At 33.1% G+C, this 18,403-nt stretch overlaps 2 protein-coding genes and 1 long non-coding RNA gene across 3 annotated transcripts; 2 read left to right on the top strand and 1 right to left on the bottom strand.

Moving 5' to 3' along the window:
* The first annotated feature begins 7,516 nt into the window (after positions 1-7,516).
* On the top strand, positions 7,517-8,108 carry LOC120176049. The gene is made up of 3 exons (XR_005521293.1): positions 7,517-7,561; positions 7,666-7,866; positions 8,077-8,108. It is a non-coding gene; the product is annotated as an uncharacterized LOC120176049 (long non-coding RNA).
* A 933-nt stretch (positions 8,109-9,041) lies between these two features.
* On the top strand, positions 9,042-12,957 carry LOC120176088 (polyadenylate-binding protein-interacting protein 9-like). Its single transcript, XM_039182594.1, has 10 exons — positions 9,042-9,604; positions 10,080-10,190; positions 10,274-10,318; positions 11,280-11,352; positions 11,449-11,561; positions 11,713-11,772; positions 11,879-11,926; positions 12,035-12,103; positions 12,754-12,815; positions 12,900-12,957. Exons 1-10 carry the CDS (start codon positions 9,332-9,334, stop codon positions 12,955-12,957), a joined length of 912 nt encoding a protein of 303 aa, XP_039038525.1. The 5' UTR covers positions 9,042-9,331.
* A 501-nt stretch (positions 12,958-13,458) lies between these two features.
* Positions 13,459-15,283, bottom strand: LOC120176087 (exopolygalacturonase-like). Its single transcript, XM_039182593.1, has 6 exons — positions 15,203-15,283; positions 14,705-14,775; positions 14,331-14,616; positions 13,911-14,261; positions 13,751-13,777; positions 13,459-13,665 (listed from the first exon to the last, which is right to left on the bottom strand). The coding sequence occupies exons 1-6, from the start codon at positions 15,281-15,283 to the stop codon at positions 13,459-13,461; spliced, it is 1,023 nt and encodes a 340-aa protein (XP_039038524.1).
* Between the last annotated feature and the right edge of the window lie 3,120 nt (positions 15,284-18,403).

Here is an 18,403-nt window from a genome sequence, read left to right as displayed (position 1 = left end):
GCTATTTGATACTCGACTCGAAAAGCTAGTGAGCAGCTCGAAAATATAATATATTAAGATTTTATTTTTTTTAAATAAATTATTACTAATATTAATATTTATGTGTTGATTTTTTTTAAAAAATACAATAAGTTTTCATATATTTAAAGTTCAGGTTTGAGTTTGATTTGAAGATTCAATCTTGTTAAGTTTAATAATTTTTTTTTTCATTTTGAGCCTTTTCGAGCTGCTCACGAGCTTCAGTTCAGAATTTCGAGTTCGAATCGAGCTTAATTTCAAAGTTTTCGAATCGAATCGAGCTTCATTTCAAAGTTTTCGAGTCGAGCTCAGTAATACTCAAGCTCGACTCGACTCGTTTACCCCCTAGTCCTACCAATAGTCATGGAGAAAGCAAAAGGCAGCATAGATTATAACCGGTTAACTCTTTGGAACGTGTTTGGTAGTGTCAAATCAATCCACATTATGTTAAAATCATGCCTATATGGATAGAAAGCATGGCTGTTTCAATCCACTGGTCCCCTAGCATCGTTGTTTTTTTTTCATTTGCCAAACAGGCCGTTATTATATTTTTATCCCTATGTATTTATGATTCAAAGTTTGTATCAAATTACATAACTATTTTTCTTTTTCCTCATGCAATTACGCAGACCTCACCTGCTGGAAAGGGGGGAATTGCAAACAAGTGAAAAACCTTATGGAGTTATGGTCCTCATGCAAATACCCCTAAACGTTTAATTGTAATGTTTGCATGTTTAATTGAGATTCAATTGCATGCTAGCTACATTGAACATTGTGTGTGATGAATACTAAGAAATTTTAATTTGTTTTCTTCTGCGAAATGTGCGTAATGTGGATCTGATCTGTCCAACATGATTGAAACCTAATGTACGCTCAGGTATCCGGCTCGGACTCCTAGACCGGGTATGGAGTGTTACAAATATAAACCATAAAATTTGGGATCTTAGCACATAAAAAAGATTAGCATGCAATAATAATACCAAATGATAGCGTTTTTCAAATAGAATAATTTTATATTTCACGGCTTAATCCAAAATCCAAAGGGAATTGCTCAAAATGGAAAAAAAATTCTCTTACCTAGGGTTTATGTTCCACGTCCAAGAGGGAGAAAAGATGAACAAACTTTATGAAATTTTGATTAATTTCATATTAATTTATCCTTTATTTAAGCTTAATTAAATTTAAAATTTATTTAATTGAGAAATGACAATTTTGCCATTAATGAAACTTGATAATTACCTTCATACCAAGTCACATAACCCTTATCATCTTTCCAAAGTCAAGATTGACAAAATATTATGCCCTTTACCATTTTAGCCATGGATATTTCCAAAAAATTATGGAAAGATTTTTTTTTATAGACACATACGTTAACAGCATAAAATTTTTAAATAAGATGGGTACAAATAAAATTTTATGGTGGAAATTGTCTGTAAAATAAGTAACTAATCGAAGAAAACTCAGATTTCAGAGTGAAAACAAAAAAAATTAGTATAGATAGACACTATCAATAAAATAATTAACTAATTGCAGAAAATTCAAATTTCAAGATAGACACATGTCCATTACCACTAAGTTGTGGCTACACCACTGCTTGACGTTGATCATCAGAACTTTTTATTATAAATATTTGACAATGTATTTGTAACCATTTTCCTTTATGTTAAAAAAAGAACAGATTTGGTCGTGGTTGAATGCTCATATGTACAATGATGACTAGAATTAGATTCGGCATATAGGATCATATAATTCATAGAACCGAAAGGAAAATTACACGTTGGAAAACGCGTGGAATTTGTCCAAAACCTCATCCTAATACATACAAAGTAACATAAATAAGGGTAAAGTATACAAATGGTCCCTCGATTACAGGGTATTGCTTTATTAAGTCCTATAACTATTAAAAGTTACAAAATAATCATTCACTATAGCATGTTGTTTTATTAAGTCTCTAACTATTAAAAAATATAAAATGATCATCATACTGTATATCATGTTCCAAATCCGTCATTTTCTGTTAAAAAAATTGACGTTTATCTAAGTTAGACGTTAGTATGATGATTAATATATGATAGTCGTTTGAGATTCTAGAATCATATTTTATCTTGTAACAATTAGCAGGTTAACATTCAACTCAGAAAGCCATCGATTTTTAAAGAAAATTTGCGAGTTATATAATGAATAGTTGGGTGACTATTTTGTAACTTTCAATAGACAAGGGACTCAACAAACCATTTTATAACTTTCAATAGTCAAGAGACTCAACAAAGTAACACTCTATAATCAAAAAATTATTTTGTAACTTTTAATAGTCGAATGACTTATAATATCCTATAGTCAAGGGCTTATTTGTGTACCTTACCAAATAAACAATTGTGACAATGATAAATCACTTCAAGGGATAACTAATTGATTATCTATACAAAATAGATACAAAATTGTCATCCGACTATAGAATGTTGTTTTGTTAAGTCTTTCGACTATTAAAAGTTACAAAATTGTCATCCAATTCATCATGTTTCAAACTCATTCTTTTTGGTTAAAAAATTGACGATTGTTTAAGTTGAAAGTTAATATGATGATTGAGATATGATAGTCGTTTGAGATTCTGAGATCAGATTTTATCATATCATAGTTATCAAGTTAACGTTCAAATAAGAAAATCGTCGACTTTTTAACGAGAAATGAAAATTTTGAAACATAATAAATAATCAAATGATCACTTTATAACTTTTAATAATCGATAGACTCAACTATATAATCAAAAGATTATTTTTTAACTTATAATAATTAAAATATTTAATAAAATAATATCTTATAATCTGAAAAATCATTTGTATATTTTATTTTTTTATTGTAATGAAAAATCTTGTATTGTTTCATGGACGCTCTCAATATGTGCCCAATCAACAACCGTCATTCCTATTACTTGTAGGTTAAGCTCAATAACCAATGGATGACCATCATTATCGACAAATTATTATAACCTTTAATTGTCACGTTTTAATCTTACAAACGCAACAAAAAGAAAACCAAAAACTGGACCCACAAGCTGCCGCCAAGGACAGTAAGCCTTTCATCTATCGCCATGTAATAATAGTTTGCACCTGAACGCGTGTCGGTCCATGCATCTCTAACCACACATCCATGGAGGCGTGCCCAAAATCCCGAACCCCTTTGAGTTTTGACTCGGTGAATAACTAAACTCATTCTGAGCCAGTCAACTCATCACTTTGCTTAAAACCAACCGCACCGCACTACCGCAGTTCGTGCTTTTCCAATCCGATTATGACAGAAAAAGGAGGAAAAGAAAGCAAGTGTAGCGTTGAGATGTAATGTTATTTAAGATTTTTTTAATCAGGATGGAAGTAAAATTTTATAATAGGATGAACTTAAACTTTTAACATTTTAAGGAGATAAATTTAAAATTATAAAATTTTAGAAGATAAAAATAAAATTTTAATAAAAAATACATATAAAATATTTAAAAATATATAATAATTTTAAAATTTCATGGCATTACCCTTCTCATCCTTCCCCATTTTTTAAATTTTTTGAGATTCCTTCACGGCATTACCTTTGCCACTAATATCAACTTTAATTTTCATAATTCAATAAAATATAAAAAATTTACCGGTTTAAATAATTCAAAGAAATACCAACAATGAGTAGTTGGTGTAGTGGAATAATACACTGATCTATTAAATAATGTTAGACATTCGAATCTTGACGATTACAAACAGAATAAATTGAATTATGAGAATTGTTATTGTCTCTGCAATACCGATCCAAATTAATCAATCAATAGATCATATATCAGTGGTTATATCAAAAAAATCACTCTTTCGAAATATATAGATGTTCTCTTAGTAATATTATTTATAAAAGTATAATAGAATCTAATAATAGTTCAAAATCATCCGTAAAAATATTAAGATCTTTTTCATTAATGAGCTAGAGGAGTTTACATCAAGCAAACATGTTTTTGTGAACCCAACATGAACTTTACGTACCAAAAATAAAACCCACATGAACCTCGTTATAAGCGGATGAAGTCTATAAAGGCCCAAGTTCTGTCTCAACAAAGGAGCAAAGCCTGTTATGCGTTTATACTCAATAAAGCCCACATGAACTTTGTTTATAAGCTAATATTTTTTTAATCGAATTAAATATATGAATTTTGAATTAAATTAAATTGAAATTTTCCCATCCCTAACTCCGACACCTCTTAATTTATTCTTCATTTTGAATATCCTTCAAATCACATAGCCCAAGATACAATGAGTGTTTTCGGCCATCTTCTTTGTAGGACTTGTTTCACTATTGGGTGAGCTAACCCAAAATTTGCAAGGCTTTGTGGTTGAATGTAGTTTATTTATTAGTTTGGGATGCATTATTTGATAGTATATGTTCAAAATATTTTTAATGATACGATAATGAACACTTAAATACCCTATAGACATATTAGGGATAATAATTTAAAGTGAAATCGATGGATTTCGGTTCGACCCAATTTGATACGGTCGATTTTTTTTTTCAAAATTCCGGTTCAAGTAGGATCAGGTTGAATTTTTTAAAGGGGTTAGTTGGGTCGGGTGGAGGGTGAAAAACTCCGACTCAACCCGACCTGACACGAGTTTAAGAGTATAATTTATTCAAATAAATTTAAGGATAATTGCTATAATAATTCCTCTCTATTACTATTTTTAAGTTCTTATTTTATATAGGGTCATGTCGTATCAGAACGAATTTTACTGTAAATATTCAGGCTGGGTCATGATCAGGTAGAGGATATATATTTTTAAGGTTAGATTGGGTCGGGTGGAGGGTATATATTTTTTGGATCGAGTCAGATTCGGGTTGAAGGTATGTATTTTTTTGGGTCGGGTCTGGTTGACAAAAAACCTGACACAACCAAACATGTTGCCTTCCTTAAGACAAACGATATGCTCGAACTCAATACCTCTAGGGATAACAACTACCCTTTAACCACTGTGATTGCTTGATTCATGCTTGAATTTAGTTTTATTATGTTTGTCTACATATTAAATTATTATTTAAATTTAAAAAAATATTTTTAATAAAACTAAGGTGATACAAGGTAATATCTCTTTTAAAGATTTTAAATTATTTAACAATGAACGCTCAAACATGTCTACAAATATTAGTACTCGAACTCGAGATCTCTAAGAACAATAACCATCCCTTTCACTATTGAAGTAACTTAATTCGTATAAAACAATTTTTTTAACTTAAAGTATTGAAAATTTTCATTTTTTTATTTCACTTAAAGAAATTCAAGTTTATATATATATATATATATATCGATTAATTTAGAGTATTTACAAGTAGTATGGTTGTAAAAACTTCTAATCATTTGACATTAAATATTTAAATATTATGTACTCTTTAATACTCAAATTCAAAACTTCTAAAATTAAGAATCATTTCTTAATTACTGAGATAATTAAGGTCGTGCTAATTTTTTTTATATATTAATTAAGCACTACCAATAGTAATAAAATAATTTAAGAAACTAAAGAAAAGGAAAAAAAAGTTGCCATCCAATACAATTACCCATCTGTCAAACTCAAACGTAATCACCACCGTTCATCGTGACCTCAGTGAGCGGGTTCCACATCAGCAATAAGTAGTAACCGTCTCTTGATTAGCTCGTCTATTACCAAAACTAAACTCACGGGCGGGCGACAACATCATTATGCCGCCTACTTCTTTCTGGTTTGTGTTTACATCCCGACTTTTTTTCCCACTCCCTTTCTACGTAGGCAAGCTCCCGCGTGTATAGGGAGATCGTCAAAAGGCTGTCTTAATGGGCAAAAGGCTGCAATTAAAGCTGCTAAAAAGACACAATCCAACAAGGTAATTTTGATCTTCGGGTTCATTTTAGTTGAATTTTCCCCATCTTCTTTTGATTCGCTTTTCAATTTTGACTTCTTTTTGTGGGGCAGCTTATGGGGGAAATTTGATTTGATGTTTTAACTAGAAGTTCTACTCGATTGATTGCTTTTTTGGGTAAGTTTCAGTTTCTGAAATTTGGGTCTTTTTCTTTCTAATCTAAAGCCCCACCATTTATTCTCTGGTCAAGATTTTACTTTCAGTTGTAAAGGTAAGTTTTTTTTTTCAATGATTTGGGATTGGACATCATGAGTGGTTGAATTGGTCTTAAGTGTGTAATTTGTTTTGATTTTTTGATTTATTGTTTAATCTTTTTCATGGTTGTGGAACTTGGATATGTTTTTTTTTGGAAGTGTTACGACTGTTATTAGAGATTTGTGTAAATTTCATAATTCAATTGTCTTCTGCTAGTGTTTAGCTCTCACTATGTTTTGTGGATGGAACCTTTTTTGTTCCTTTTCGTTTTTGTTATCATAAAATATAATTTTGAGATATTGCTTTTCATTTTTGTTCAACTTGTTGCAACTTTCGTTGTTTAGCCTGAAAACTAGGCGTATGTATTGTTGGGTCTTGCAGGATCCAAGTAGTCAAGTGTCTTTCTCGATGTTATCAATCATGCCTATTTGTCCATTCTTAAATGTTTATTGTTCATAATCTTGTGTGTGCATAATATGTATATCTGGAGAAACACTAGCATATATACAAACACAGTTCAGATATGTTTTGTGTCCTATTTTACTTATGGATGGGTTCTAACTCTTAAGAGTTCGGTGGCGCCTTTGAAAACAGTAATCTTTCTTGTACTTTTATTCGCCAGCTTAGGTTTTATTTTGATTTTTTGCTCGTTTTCCGTTTCTTTGTCATTTATGCTTAAGGGTGTGATTGTTAGCAAGACATTGGGGAGGAAAGAATAGGAACAGAAACTGGGTAGGATTATGTGATGTTAGATTTGGCATAAATATGATGAAATCTAGGGCATGTAAATTGTATGTTTTATTCTGTCTTCCCTGTTATCTTGTAATCAAATGGATATGTGAATTGTTTATGGTCTGCCTTTCTTCTTCAGATATATGAAGAACAAGTGAGAGCTTAGGTGGTTCAGTCAGAATGGATTCTTCTTGCAACTGCATAGATCCACAATAGCCCCCCGGATGATCTGTTGATGAAATATCAATATATTTCCGACTTCTTCATTGCACTTGCTGAATTCTAGTAAATGGGCTTCATGTTTCATTAAACCTGTCTCCTGACTTACCTGAATGTGCCGTTGGTGATGAGAAGCGCCTGATGCAAACAATTATAAATGTTGTCGGTAATGCTGTGAAGTTTTCAAAGGATGGCAGCATTTCAATCACGGCTTTTGTTGCAAAAGCAGAATTACTGAGAGATTCTCGAACCCCTGAATTTTTTCCGTGCTTAGCGATAATCACTTTTATTTTCATGTACAGGTTAGTTCCATTGGTGTCAGTTGTAATTTTTTTTTATCTTAGAGGTTGCTAATGTTTATGTTTTTTTTTGGCTACTGATACAGGTGAAAGATTCAGGCATTGGGATTAGCCCCCAAGATATTCCCAAGTTTTTTACCAAATTCTGGTGGCAGTGGATTTGGCCTTGCAATTTGCAAGAGGTATACACTTTTTTCAGAGTTCTTCGCGTCTTCCAACCCCTATACTGGTGGTTCAGTTTTTCAGCTATCTACCTGATGTTTGCCTTTTTTAATTATGTGATCAGGTTTGTAAATCTAATGGAGGGACATATTTGGATTGAGAGTGAAGGTCTTGGTAAGGGATCTACTGCTATCTTCATGGTAAAAATCGGCAGCATCCCAGAACGGTTGAATGAATCCAAACTTGTTTTCATGCCTAAAGTACCACCAAATCATGGTCCAACAGCTTTTCCTGGGCTTAAAGTTTTGGTTATGGATGAGAATGGGTCAGCTTCATTGTGTTCATGTTAATTTCTATTTATTTGATGAGTATGTTTTTGTCCATATCTCATAGTTGCCGGTAATAAGATATGTCGGGTACGCGTTGCTTGTTCAGTTACAAATTCTTTTCATGTATGCATATCCTATTCATTAATGGTACTTCTTTCTTCCATGCCAAGTGAATATGAGCATTGAGTTGTTATGTTGTAATGCAGGGTTAGCCGGAAGGTGACCAAGGGGCATCTTGGCTGTGATGTAACAATGGTAAGCTCGAGCGAGGAGTGTTTGCGTGTGGCTTCTAACGAGCACAAGATTGTTTTCATGGACGTTTGTACTCCCGGTATGGATGGTTATGAAATAGCGATCTGCATGCACGAGAAGTTCACAAAACGCCATGAGAGGCCGATAATAGTAGCGCTCACTGGAAACACGGACAAGGTGACGAAAGAGAGCTGCATGAGGGTTGGTATGAATGGTGTTATATTGAAACCAGTTTCACTTGATAAAATGAGAAGTGTTTTATCGGATCTTCTGGAGCACCGAGTTCTATTCGAGGCAATATAAACAGAGACGAGAGTTTCGGGTGATGGACCGGTGACGGTGAAAACGGAGGCCGTGGAAGAATTTCTCTTGGACGGCGTACATAGCAGGCAAAAGCAGAGCATTCGAAAGGAAAATGGAGAATTCAGAAGTGGGGGCAAAATAACAAATAATTTTTTGTGGGGTTTCTTGTGCAAACATGCAATGCAAAGTGGTTTTTCAATACTTTGTTTCAAGGAACAAAACTTGTAATTTACAGATAATGCATAATTTTGTTTATTAGTATTATTTCAAATTCTCTATTACTAATTTTAAAGATTTAATTAGATCTTAAGAGTTGAAATTCTAAAGATGAAAAAAATAAATTATAAAATAAATAGTAACTTGTAATCTTAACTACCCAGCAAAACAGGAGTTAAATATCCCCAACTTAATCTGATATTAAATTTTAAAAAAATAATTAAAAATATTTTTCTTTTATTAGATACATTTAATTTAAATTTCAACAAATGTGAAATATATTTTTATAGGGAAAAAAGATAGAAGCTAACTGAATTTTTTTTTATGTTATAACACTCGTATTCTCCCATTTTTTAACTTTCATCGCTGCAGTCTCTTCCAGTTTTGCTTTCTCTTTTTTGATTTTGATGTATTTGTCAGTTTAATTAAATCACATCCAAAAGAAAAAGAGAACCCAATCTGCATTTTCACTGTCATTTCCATTTCTAGACATTTACAATGGTTATCTATTATGAGGCACATCGATAATCTTAATTGTTCTCTCTAAAGCTCTGAACTTTTTTGCTCCGTAGTGAGAAAGAAGAAATAAAGACAACATATTTACCAAAATCCAATTACCATTTCCTCTGTTCATTGGGTTATATTTATTTATTTATTTATTTTCTTTGGGGGGTTTTGGGTTTTGATTCTATGGCTGCAGTTGCTGACAAGTCAGGTGAGGCAGCGCCAGTAGCCGCAGCTGCTAATGACAAGAAGAACAATTTGGTGGTGGAAACAGCCAAAGCAGAATCAAAGGAATTCAATGTGCAGAATCTGGTTGATATGTTCACAAAGCTGAATCCTTTGGCCAAAGAGTTTTTCCCGTCATCTTATAATCAGAGTCAGACAAAAAATGACAGTAAATTCGATCAGGTGCCTGCTGATAACAAATCAGCTGGAAATGTGAATCACTCCAACAGAAGGGTATTTTTTGTTCTCAACTGAATTACATTTTTGTTTAATACTATGTTCTGAACGATGGGTGTTTGCTAATTCTTAGTGTTATTTATTTTTCTTTTGGGAAAATGGTCATCTTTCCTGTGAGGGTTTTTGTGGATTATTGATGGATATGCTTTTGATTGCTTAGACAGATCGGGGTTCTAAAATTTGCTTCCTTTTGTAATCCGAATGGTTACGCATTTGCAGTCCGATTCCTGTCTTTGTTTAATAAAATTCTTCATTTTGAACTGGTTTCTGTTTTGCTGTCATTTGTAAGGTTAAGCTCAATTAGTGTCAGCTGCTCTGTTTTTGAACTTTTTTTGGACTGTTGGGTCTCTATTAATAAAGTTGACAGAATTAGCTGAAAGGTTAAGCTCAATATTAACATGTCATGGTGTTGCATTTGTTCTTTAATTTCCGTTGGTTACATTTGGCAAATGGCTATTTTTGTGTTTTCCAGAGAAGAAACAACTCTAGCCAAGGTAGGAGAAGGCTTAATGGTAAAGCTTTTCGAGCTCAGCGAGATGATAGCATTAGGCAAACAGTATATGTTTCTGATATTGATCAGAATGTAAGTTTAACCAGTGACACCATTTCTTTTTTCGGGTTTCATTCTGATTTGGTGAAGTCACTTTTGAAAATCATTTCTTTCAGGTTACTGAAGAGCAACTTGCTGGCTTATTCAGTAATTGTGGACACGTAAGTTAAAGTTCTGGCTTTAAAGTTTCCGTTTTAACTCTGTTTGTTCCTCCGTGATGCTGCATCTTGCACAACTTCATTCCTTCTAGGGCTGTAAATGAACAGGGCTCGACGAACTACTCATGAGCTGTTTGTTAAGCTAAATTAATGTATATGAAAGAAAATTTTATGTTCGTTTATTAAATGAACAAGTTTGAATAGAGGTGCGTTCGGTTCATTTTTGTTTACAAACAAGCTTGCTTATTAGTTCATTTATGATCTCCTTTATTAGTTTGCTTATTTATATTTGATCTTTTTCTATCAAAGATACTTAATAAATATTTATATTTATGTTTGATTATTTTATATCTAAAAGTTTAGAATTATGTTCATTTATGGTTTGTTTGTTTGTTTATTATTCATGAAAAGATTTTTAATTGTTTGTGAACATGTTCAATAATACGTTCATGAACATATTTTTGAATATGTTCGCGGACATTAAATAAATACTCCTATCTTTAAGTAAACAAACATTAATGTGATTATGAAATCCTTAACGATCACGAACCATACCTAAACAAGCTTAAAAATAAATAAGCAGACATGAACAAAAGTCTGTTCATTCGAACTCGGTTCATTTACAACCCTAATTTCTTCTCTCATACTACATGTGGAATAATTAACAATAATGTTCTAGCTTTATCATTTAGCTCCATCTCTCTCTCCATTTTCCACTTTTGTATCTTATTAAGGCATGGTTCTGCATTTCATATTTTGGTTTTTTGTTTAGAGCCTCATAAAATTCCAAAAGAACTTATGAATTTGATTTCGAGGGTTTAGTATCTCCTTTCTTCCCGGGAAAAAGAAAGGATGTTGCCGCTTTGGTTGATACTGCTTGATAGGATTACTTTCTTTGATAGCTTATGGGGCAGATTTCTGTATGTATGACATTTCTAGAGTGGGTTGGAAATTATTATTGAAGGTTGTTGATTGCCGAGTTTGTGGTGATCCGCATTCAGTTCTTCGGTTTGCATTCGTGGAATTCGCAGATGAAGGTAAGCAGCTGCTAAGGACAAGACATGAACTTTTGTTTTGTAAATCAATGCACATTTATTCACATGTTACATTTTATATGAACTTTGTTTTCACAGAAGGTGCAAGGGCTGCTTTGAACCTCAATGGGATAATGCTAGGGTTTTATCCAGTTCGGGTCTTGCCATCAAAAACCGCCATCCTCCCTGTGAACCCCACACTTCTCCCTCGGGTATGGACGAGTAACTTTCCGGCTCTTAGCTGTCTCGGTTTGGAATATAAGTTCACTTTCCAATGACATTTCAATATTACTAAATAGCTATTGACGTTTCTCTATAGTTTTCTTTTCGACTTGCCGTTAATTATAATAACTACAATTGCAGTCGGAAGATGAAAGGGAAATGTGCACCAGGACAGTTTATTGTACAAATATTGACAAGAAGGTAAACCCTGTGTTTGCTTACATTAATGTTTTGAGTTCTGGACTTTTATCACTGCTGTAATTGGTTGGCATCTTTTTTTACTAGAATATTTTTACTTTGCTTGAAGGTTTCCCAAGCTGAAGTGAAGAATTTCTTTGAATCAGCCTGTGGTGAGGTTAGCATTGTATCGATACTATGCATGCCCTTTTCCGGCTGTTTTCGACTAGAAGACTGAAGGTAGAAAGGTTTTGAAGGTTGACATCGATTTTATTTTAATTCTCAGGTCACTCGGTTGAGGCTTTTAGGGGATAACGTGCATTCAACCCGTATTGCTTTTGTTGAGTTTGCCATGGTAAGTTCATATTTTCAGGATTCAAAAAAGATCCGGGTTCAGATTATGTTTATGATACTTTGAAACCTATTTTTTTGGCTCTGGTTCTAACCAGTATACCACAATACCTGTTATGCTGTTAAATTTATTTTCATCCACGTCTCTTTGCAAACTATTTGTGCAAAAATCTATCCGCTCTAATTTCTTCTCTTATACTCTAAATGGAGTAATATGTTCGGCTAAAATCAGCCTTAACTCCTAGTTTTGAAACATATCTGCAATTGGTTCATAGTTTTCTATTTGAACCTCACCTCTTTATCTCTAAAGAGGAAATGATTAGTTGATTAAGTCGATTCTATATAAATATGAGTTCTTCTTGGAACAAGTCTCCTATCTATGACTACATTTAGCTTGTAAAGGATGTATGATACTGATCGCATGAGTCGAATGGCTTCTACCATAGTTCATTAAAATGTTGCAGAACATCATAGATGTTATAGCAAAATGTTGCAAGATCAAACGGTGTGTTTGAATGTATGTGCAACGAGCATAACGATGCTTTTGTGCATGCATCCTCTGTACGGTGCAACGAAGCTGTGCTTTATTACTTGTTTTCCAAGTGATAATATCTCCTTCATAATGTTGTCTGATAACTTTTCCTTTATGGACAGGCTGAAAGCGCCATAATAGCTCTTAATTGCAGTGGGATGGTGCTAGGATCCCAGCCCATCAGGTGCGTGTCCCTGAACTTGTTGCTTTAAATTCAATGATTGCCATCTAAAGCTAATGCTGTAATGCTTATATTCTCATTTTCCAGGGTAAGCCCTTCGAAAACACCGGTGAGGCCCCGAGTTACCCATCCAACATTGCTTTAACCATTCAACCAAGTCATTTAAGATCATGGATGGAGGAAGATGATATCCCAATGGAAAAAAGTGTCGAAGGGATGCTCGAATACTTCCCTTTTTTCTTCTTCGCAATCGTTTTTCATTTTTGACGGACGATATTGTGATTATGCTTCGGATTGAGATTTGTTTTTAATCTTATTCCATAATTTTGTTTAGACAATGTTAATCCCATTAGGGTTTCTTTGCCTGCTAGTTTATGATTATAATAAGCATGGTCTTGCCCAGGGAGGAATCAAATGCACCTGTCGTAATCGTACTGTTTCTCGTAGGAAAAATATTTTTACCGCATGTGCTTCAAATAACTATCTTTATAGAATAATGACTACTAAAATAAGCTCTCTTTTTTTAATTAAAGAGTTGAAACAGGAGAGCTACACACTATATATACCGAGAATCTGCAGCAAAATACATAGCCAGAACTACAGTGTAAATATAGGTTTTTACTAACTAAAAGCAAGGGCGAGGGTTTTAAAGGCCGAAGCTACGACCAATAACATTTGAACACGTGGATTTCAAAGATAATCCACGTTTAGAATGAACAAAATTAACGTCAGTCATCACTATATTCTTGCATGGGAATTTCTTGCTGCATTCAAAAGAAACAGCAACTTCAGAGCTTGTAGTTCCACGTGTGTTCCTATATGTAAAATCTCTTATTTGAATATGAGATGATGCCTGAAAAAACAAAAACAAGATTAGATCATTAAGATTTTGATTAAAATGGAGAATTATATTAGCAAAAAAATTGATTAGAAATTACCCCTTGATCAGTAAGAGGGCAATACGTCTGATCAATAATGATTGGGTTTAGAACTCAGTCCATAACAATATCTTGAGGCAAGAAGTTTGAAGCAGTTTCCGGAAATTGAGATGCCCATTATTTAATTCTAACACCATTGTCGGTTTGACTAAAGGTACACCCCTGTCACGGTCACGCCATGAACATGCAGTTCACCATGGTACTTGCCAAGGCTTCCGATGCTGATACCATGTCCAGGACCACAATGAACATTCGAAACTTCGATGTTCGAGCTCCTGGAAAGGATGGCTACACAGTCGTCACCGGTGCTTATTTTCGAGTTCAATATCCGGATGCCGGAAGACCTCCCCATCTTGATTCCGTCGGTGTTGGAACTTTCTGCCGGGGCCAGTACTTCAACGTCTGTTATATTTACGTTCTTACATCCGTGGAATGAGATGTGAGTTTGGTTACTATTGACTGATTTTACGAATTCAATCCTCGAGTTCATCACCGAATCAAATTTGAGATTCTGGGATTAGAACATATCAGAAATACTAGATAACAATTTTTTGTCATGAAATAAAAAATATATACTCACAATTGGAAGCGGCCTGCAGTTAGGGTCCTTGTGACAATTATTGAAACGCCAAGCAGAAGGTCCTTGACCATCAAATGTTCCACCACCTTTGATCAACAGAAGACTTACATTTCGAAAATTTATCCAGTTTGAAACAGCAGAAGGTCCGGGTAAAGCCTTCAAGACTCCGGTCATCAGAAACATTATCGGACGTTTGCATGGACCGGAAAACACAACCGGTCCGAGCACGTAATCTCCTTTGGGTACATACAATACCGAAGCTCCATTTCCATTGCATGCATCGTTTCATGCCCGAAGAAAACCCTAAATATTACAACATAAGCATTCATTCAGAGAAACAACAAAAAAATCCAGTTTTGGTACTGTATTAATACCTTCTCATTATCTGTTCGACCGTCGGGAACGACGCCGTAGTTTCCAACGTTGATAGTTCTTGCTCTTTATGCTGATGCAGATGAGATGAACAGGAAAGTTGAGAGCAAAATAGTAGCAAACACAGTTTTGAGAGCCATTGCCTTGTAAATTATTCAAAATTTGTGGAAATATAACTATTTCACAAGGGGACACATATGGGACACGGGTTCTTTTATTGTGATCGAAGACTCGGTGTTTCGGGGCCACACATTTACAAGGCCATGCTTGGTGGACGTTTTGTGAAGTCAGCTTCAGCCACATATGGCAATTTAAAACTACACGTGGATAATCTTTAATGTACGATTTTTTAATTCGAAAACAAATGTTCATAATTAAATCCATAATTTCTAAGAATAATGATCATTTCTTTAGTTATTAAGACAATTTGATTCGTGTACTTTTAATTTTCTTATTTATTGGTTTTGTTTCAAATCAGTTCGACATAGGTAACGTAATACGATTATATGCTGTTGAGTTGAAGAAATCCAACAACGACGAAGAAAACAAGAAGTCAACCAAATGAATATTGCAGCCGTCATTGAATAAATCAGCCTTGAAAGTTCCTTAAAATGACATTAGAATTAATTAAATGAATCCATACTAATTTTTTTTGTTTCTTTTTCCGGAACAAACATATCACAACAAACGAAAGATTACAAAACCAGCAAAAGTTCAAACACAAGACAACAGATTTAAGTACAAATCTGAAACACGAAAAACAAATTAATAATCATCGTGAAAAGGAATTAATATTAAAGATATTCAAGCATCTAGTACCCGATTCCCTAGTAATTTATTCTTTTAATTCGTTTTCATATTGCAGACAGCTATATAAAAAGCTTATATAAATGATTGATTGTGTTCTGCATTTCCTATTCGTATCGACGGAGAGTTAAGGGATTATAAGGATGAGTGGGGGTGCGGTTGTTTCAGTCATCTTTGCTATGGTGTTATTTATTGTGTTAGGGTCTGTAGTTGTGGTTAACTGTGCAGAAAAGAAAGGTAATGAGCAGCAGAAGGAGGAAGAAGGTGCAAAAAAGGAGAAGGAAGATGGGGTTGATGCAGGTGAAGTTTTGGAAGCAGCCGCAGATATGGTTGAAGTCATGGCTGAAGTCGATGCCGAACAAGTAGAAGTTGGCGTCGAGGTCTGTTGTATCTGCTTCTCATGATACTTTGGCTATATGCGTATATTATATAGATGAAGACGAAGACTGAAGATGAAGGTATATATATTTATGTTATGATAAATTTAGTTCTCGTGTCGTCTATATCTTTTTGTAGTTCTATGTACATAAAGCTATGGTTCATTACTTTTAAGGGTAAATTACACAAATGATCCCTGACTAAGCAGTGGTGGAACATAGTGATAAAGTTTGGGGGCAACTTTAAAATTAAAAAAAAATCAGAGCTTTAAATTAAGAATTTTAAAGGGTTTAGTTTGTATTTTCCCCCCTAAAGATTAGGGTCTAATTAAATTTTTTAAAATTTTGAGAGGCTTTACGAGAATCTCCAAAAATTATGGAAGGGGCTTAATTAAGAACATTCAAACAATTTAAAATTTAATTTGAATTTCTAAAATTTTGGAGGGCCAAATTAAATATTTTGAAAATTTAAGGGTCTAAATTATAATTTTTAAAATTTTGAGGGGCATGGCCACCTCTAGTCTAGCTTGTGTTCTAGTGTTAAGACTAAGGGTACTATTTTATTAAGTCATTTGACTATCAGAAGTTATAAAATAATCACCCGACTATTTATTATGTTTTAAACTTGTCATTTTTCGTTGAAAATTGGCGATTTTCTAATCTGAACGTTGACATGAGGACAACAATATGATAGTTTTTGAGATTCTATGATCAAATTTTGTCATATCATAATCAACATGTTAACGTTCAACTCAAGATACTGTCAATTTTTAACGGAAAATGACGAGTTTGAAACATAATAAATAGTCGTATGACCATTTTGTAACTTTTAATAGTTAAAGGACTTAACAAAATAATATTTTATAATCAGATGACCCTTTTATAACATTTAATAGTCATGAGACTTAATAAAGTAATACCCTGTAATCGAGGGACCATTTGTATGTTTTACCCTACTTTTAATTCGTTTCATAAAATGTATATTGATTAATGAAGATATGAATTATCGGTGAATGAAAAATTAATCAATTCTTTTAAAAGTTATTATTTCAGATAGGGTTCAAATTAAATATTTAAATAATCAATAAGATATTATCAAACTCGATTCAACTATAATATGATGATATGTTACAAGTAATTTTTTTATTAATAATTATATTCTCTATTGATTAAAATGTCACAAATTGTATTTTTTTTGATAAACCTATCGTAAATTATTAAGTGGGTAAATTATATAATTCGTCATCAGATTTTAGATTTTGCCTTATTTTGATTATTGAGATATAAAAAGTTTTAATTTTATTGTTAATTTTTTTGAGCTAATTTTTTCTTTAAAACTAAAATATTTTTTAATAAATCTGAACTGAATAAAAGATAATATTTGTTGAAAGATTTTCAACCCTTTTACAATAAACGTTCATACTCCTACATAAGCGGTGCTCGAATCTGATACCTTATAACATGATAACAAATACCTTAACTACTAAAATCTCCTGATTCGTGTTCAACTTTAAACTATTTCAATTTCATCACTGATCGATTGTCCCTGATTTTATAGTATTAATATTAAAATATCTATTAAAAATAAATATTAAACATGTGTGTTTTTCTCTTAGGTTTAGTTGACTTATAAAAATAAGTGGACATTATCTTTCTTTACTTTATACTATTGAATAGAAGTTGAAAAATTTTATAAAATTTTTTAAGGTTAATAACGAACTAATCCTAAACAAAAGTTGAAAATTAGAAGGGTATATTTAGAGAATGTGAATACTTGACTACAATATATTTTAAATATTAGAAAAATTATAAATATAAACTTTCCCCTACTGTTATCTCTAATCTATATTATCAAGTACGAACCAAGCGACCTCAGTGGTAAATGAATTGATGTTATTCCTCAAGGTTCCGGGTTCAAGCACCAGGAATGTCAGTAGTGTGAGCGTTCAATATCAATTGGTTGAGAGTTATCTTTGAACAATGTTACCTTGTACTTACCCAGATTAATAAAAAAAAATATCTATAGTACTAATAAACATCGCTTCAAAAAAAGTTAAAGCTCAACTTGGAGGACATGTTTGAAACACATGAATAGCCAGATGACTATTTTGTAACTTTTAATAGTCAAGGGACTCAACAAAATAACACTTTATAGTTGAATGACCATTTTTTAATTTTTAATAGTCAAAAGACTTAATAAAATAATATCCTATAGTCGAGGACCATTTGTGTACTTTACCCTATAATTTGGTCATCATGTTCACTCAAGCTGATGCGCAAAGAGCTTGTTCTGAAGAAAAAGAGGACAGGGCTGTTAGAACTGAAGTCGTTTCTTAAGATACAAGTCATGAATGGTGCAGAGCATGTTGTACTGCCTTCATGGGTCGATGATCCGATGAGTGATTGCTGTGGCTGGGAGAGACTTAGCTGCAACTTCACCACCGGACGGCTTCAGAGGCTCTCCCTCTTCAATTGGAACATCACCTTAGTCCAGTCTTTTAAACATCTAAAAACTCT

This window comes from Hibiscus syriacus, unplaced genomic scaffold, assembly GCF_006381635.1.
Source record: "Hibiscus syriacus cultivar Baekdansim isolate YM2019G1 unplaced genomic scaffold, ASM638163v2 tig00112226_pilon, whole genome shotgun sequence".
In the NCBI taxonomy this organism is placed as follows: Eukaryota; Viridiplantae; Streptophyta; class Magnoliopsida; order Malvales; family Malvaceae; genus Hibiscus; species Hibiscus syriacus.
Note: the sequence above shows the minus strand (reverse complement) of the source record. Positions and strands in the feature narration are given on the sequence as shown.

Excerpts from the sequence above, each read along its gene's own strand:
- LOC120176088 (XM_039182594.1), top strand. The coding sequence starts at position 9,332 with ATGGCTGCAGTTGCTGACAAGTCAGGTGAGGCAGCGCCAGTAGCCGCA. Across the intron at positions 12,104-12,753 it reads CTTTTGTTGAGTTTGCCATG|GCTGAAAGCGCCATAATAGC; the intron begins GTAAGTTCATAT and ends CTTTATGGACAG. Across the intron at positions 12,816-12,899 it reads CTAGGATCCCAGCCCATCAG|GGTAAGCCCTTCGAAAACAC; the intron begins GTGCGTGTCCCT and ends CTCATTTTCCAG.
- LOC120176087 (XM_039182593.1), bottom strand. The coding sequence starts at position 15,283 with ATGACGGCTGCAATATTCATTTGGTTGACTTCTTGTTTTCTTCGTCGT. Across the intron at positions 13,778-13,910 it reads ATGGCGTGACCGTGACAGGG|ACGTATTGCCCTCTTACTGA; the intron begins GTGTACCTTTAG and ends ATTATTGATCAG. Across the intron at positions 13,666-13,750 it reads GCCCTCTTACTGATCAAGGG|GCATCATCTCATATTCAAAT; the intron begins GTAATTTCTAAT and ends TTGTTTTTTCAG.